Source organism: Austrofundulus limnaeus, unplaced genomic scaffold (genome assembly GCF_001266775.1).
Source record: "Austrofundulus limnaeus strain Quisiro unplaced genomic scaffold, Austrofundulus_limnaeus-1.0 Scaffold1016, whole genome shotgun sequence".
In the NCBI taxonomy this organism is placed as follows: Eukaryota; Metazoa; Chordata; class Actinopteri; order Cyprinodontiformes; family Rivulidae; genus Austrofundulus; species Austrofundulus limnaeus.
The window spans coordinates 76,467-79,870 of NW_013953418.1; the positions used below are offsets into that span (position 1 = coordinate 76,467).

The 3,404-nt window shown below is 38.0% G+C and overlaps 1 protein-coding gene across 1 annotated transcript in view; it reads left to right on the top strand.

Annotated features, from left to right (window-relative positions):
* The first annotated feature begins 978 nt into the window (after window positions 1-978).
* LOC106533773 (transcriptional enhancer factor TEF-5) overlaps window positions 979-3,404 on the top strand; it is a 13,129-nt gene continuing 10,703 nt past the window's right edge. Inside the window, exon 1 of the mRNA XM_014030206.1 lies at window positions 979-1,220. Within this exon, the coding sequence (XP_013885660.1) occupies window positions 1,214-1,220 (7 nt within the window). The 5' untranslated portion in view covers window positions 979-1,213. The remainder of the gene's footprint in view (window positions 1,221-3,404) is intronic.

Consider the following 3,404-nt stretch of genomic DNA (forward strand, 5'->3'; position numbering starts at 1 on the left):
TCACTGCACCAAAAGTTTTTTCTCCTGACCAGCTGCATGTTAAATTTAGAYATTTATGTTGTGTGGGAAATTTGCATTTAATTTCATTTTCTGTACTGAAAACATCTCGTGAAAATAGTGCTAGGCATCTATTAAATCAAAAAAAATCCATTCGATTGCATGATTTTCTTGAAGACATACACCAGTTTCTGCTTTAAAAGTTGTGACTGGCTCACAACTTTTACACCTAAATATTTAACTAGGCCTAAAGCATACAGTATATTTGCGTAACTCTGATTTGATATGCTTCTGTTCTCCATGCTGCTCAGTCGGTTTATTTTCTTCTGAAACAAACAAACAAACAAAAAAAAAAACGGATAGCAGGATTGAGTTAAAGACAGTGTCCCTTTTATAAAAGTCTTAATAATTATGATCAATTCATGCTGCTTGTATTTCTTAAACAGCGTTTGCACGCTTAGATTTTTTGGTGTGTTCTGTTTGCCTGTGTACATAGACTTGGATTTGTATATACTACTTTATTTGATTATTTAAAGTTTGTTTTTTGTCAACACGTTCATTTTTTTATAATGTATTTTAAACTATTACGTCGAATAATCTGTAACAGATTTGAAAAATAAGGTATGGACTTACCGACTACAGTTTCATTGTCTTCATTCTCCTTTCACTCTGGCTCCATCATGTAAGGCTGGATGGACAAGTTGTCCCTTGYTTACATCTTCTAATTAGTTACGTTTCTGTACCACTATATAGTCGTAAACCCCTCTATAAAACTGGRATGAACTGGTCTGAAAGCTGAAGGGGACAGGGTTGAAGTGCCTCATTTGGGTTTAAAGGAACAGCATCAAAACGAACTGCTTTGAGACACACCATCAGTTTCGCAGCAAATCCTCTTGCATTTCACATTTATAATCTTTATTACTGAGTCATCGTTTTCTTAAACAAAAAAAATGACAAAAGTATCCCGTCTGTGTGCTGTAGGTGTGTTGTAGCTGGAACCGTCATCATTGCGTCGGAGTGGAGTTGCCGCGGCAGCCCTGATGGGGCTCAGGAGGAGAGTGGCAATGGAGAGGGACTGGCAGATGGGGCCGACCGTGGATTGGACGGGGACCCCGAAGGCGTGTGGAGTCCAGACATCGAGCAGAGCTTTCAGGAAGCTTTGGCCATCTACCCCCCTTGTGGCAGGAGAAAGATCATTCTTTCAGATGAGGGCAAGATGTATGGTGAGGAGGAAAAAAAAGTCTTTCCTAAATTAATTATTGTTCTCCTTTCCCTTCTCTAGTCCTTTCCTCTTTCTAGGTGTTTTTACTGTTTTTTACCATTTTTACTGTGAAGTACTTTGCGACTGCTGTCTGTGGAAGGTGTTAAAGTTTACTTACTAACACTGAGCCATTTCTGTTCAAATAAGCTGGTTTATGTGTATTTTTTGTTTGTTTTGTTTATATTTTTAGGACTTGAGTAGAATCCATATAACTAACATAACTTAGTCTTTGCACTTCTAACATGCTGTGGATTTAAAATGAGTAAATGGATAAATGGATTTAATTTCAAATTAATACCCATCAACCTGTCCAAAGACCTATTTTTTTTAACCTAACATTGTCAAAATTTTCTTTAACTAGGCCTTTAGCTTTTTTATTTTGACACTGATTCCTTATGCATGTATTGCCTTTCCAAGGAGTCTCCATAAATGCTGGTATTGATCAGGTGTCTGCACTTTGGATCCTTGTTAATTATCAGTTCTTGCAGAGGATTCACAGTTTGTGGACTTGTGCTAGTAGGTATTTTTGAGCAGGTCTATTTAGCTTTGGGGTCAGAGGGCAGCCAGCAGTAACGGGATCAAAGGATAAAGCAAATTGACATTTCAGGTCAGGTTAGGGTTAATGTGTGAGGACGCTCCTTGATTGCTTTGTTTATGCTCTGGTTGCCTAAGATTTGTTTACATTTGTTTTTCGGATTAAGCAGTTTTAGTACACATGTTTACTGGGGTTTTTTTGTTTGTTTGTTTGTTTGTTTGTAATAGGGTTGGCCCAGAATGCTCCGTCTGAGGAGAGCGTGTATTTCAAAGGTTTATTATTTCATATTAAAAGTGTTGACTTTGACCCACAAGTCTGTGCGTTGTTGTTTGGCCATTGATTGGCATTCACATCTGCTTCAGCCTGTGTCATGCATTTGTGTTTTTGTGGCTGTGTAGTGCAGGAAACTACACACCCATGTGACAAAATTGGAAATGTTTTTGCATTGCAGTATTTTCTCCTTTTGTGGAAGTGTGGGCTCGCTGTGTTGATCTCTCTCATTTCCATTTCTGTAAACAAGGCTAGTCCCATTGGCGTAAATATCCACACGTTGTGAACTACTCTGACTCTGAATACAACATCCACACTCACCTTTACCCAAACAATTTATTTGCTAGCCAGTCTCTAATCTAAATAAAACCTAAAACTTAACTATTAATTTTTTGAGAGGGGTTTCTGTTAACTAGTAGCAGAAAACATGTAGATTATTGGAAAACTGTTCCATTATAAATGAATATCAGTGAGGTGGATGTATACAGATCAATCCAAATAATGATACTAACCTCCAGTCATGCTGTTTAGAAGTCGTAGCACCACATGTCGTCAGCTGCAGAATAGAAGTCCAGTTGCTTCATATTTTTTCGTTAAGTTTTTGATGTCCTGGATAACAGAGTCCACAGTCATGATAGTAACGTGTTTGGCTGTGTCGATATTAAAGTTACTGGATCTATTCTTTAGTTTTACTTTGAATAAATACATGCTGCACCGGAGCAGCTGACCAGAGACAGGTTCCAATGTAAACGGTGAACTAAACAAGCATAGATAAATATTTATCCAGGTTGGTTCGCACAACAACTTCAATCAAAATCAACATGCTAACAGGTAGCATCCACGGGTAGGGGCCTGTTTACTCCTGTAAACAGASCGCCAAACATGATGTCACGTCATCTTCTGTGCACGAGTCATATCGACGGCATAAAGCCCTCGCACTGGAGTCTTCTGGAGGTTGCATTTAAAATGTGAACGTCCATGCAAAAAAAATGGTATTGTTTCAGGTACACTGCAAAACTTGCRAAATACTTGCACTCTTATATCCAGCCAAAAGGGTTTTTTGGTCTCGGTATGCCAAATGAGCAGAATGTGTTACTGCACTGGCAGATTATTTCACTGAATTTGAGAAGATTCAGACTCTAGTATTTAAACTACAGTATTTAGTAATCTAGTATTTTTTAAACTTATTTTTAGATGGCTAATTTTTGCAGTGTACTTTGCTTTTAAAAATACTAGTATCAGGACYGCAAACTAGAGACCGCATAGCAGTAACATAATGACCCCTGCACGCAGAAATGCACCAGAACTCAGAAGTCTTTATTCCTAATAAATGTCATGCTA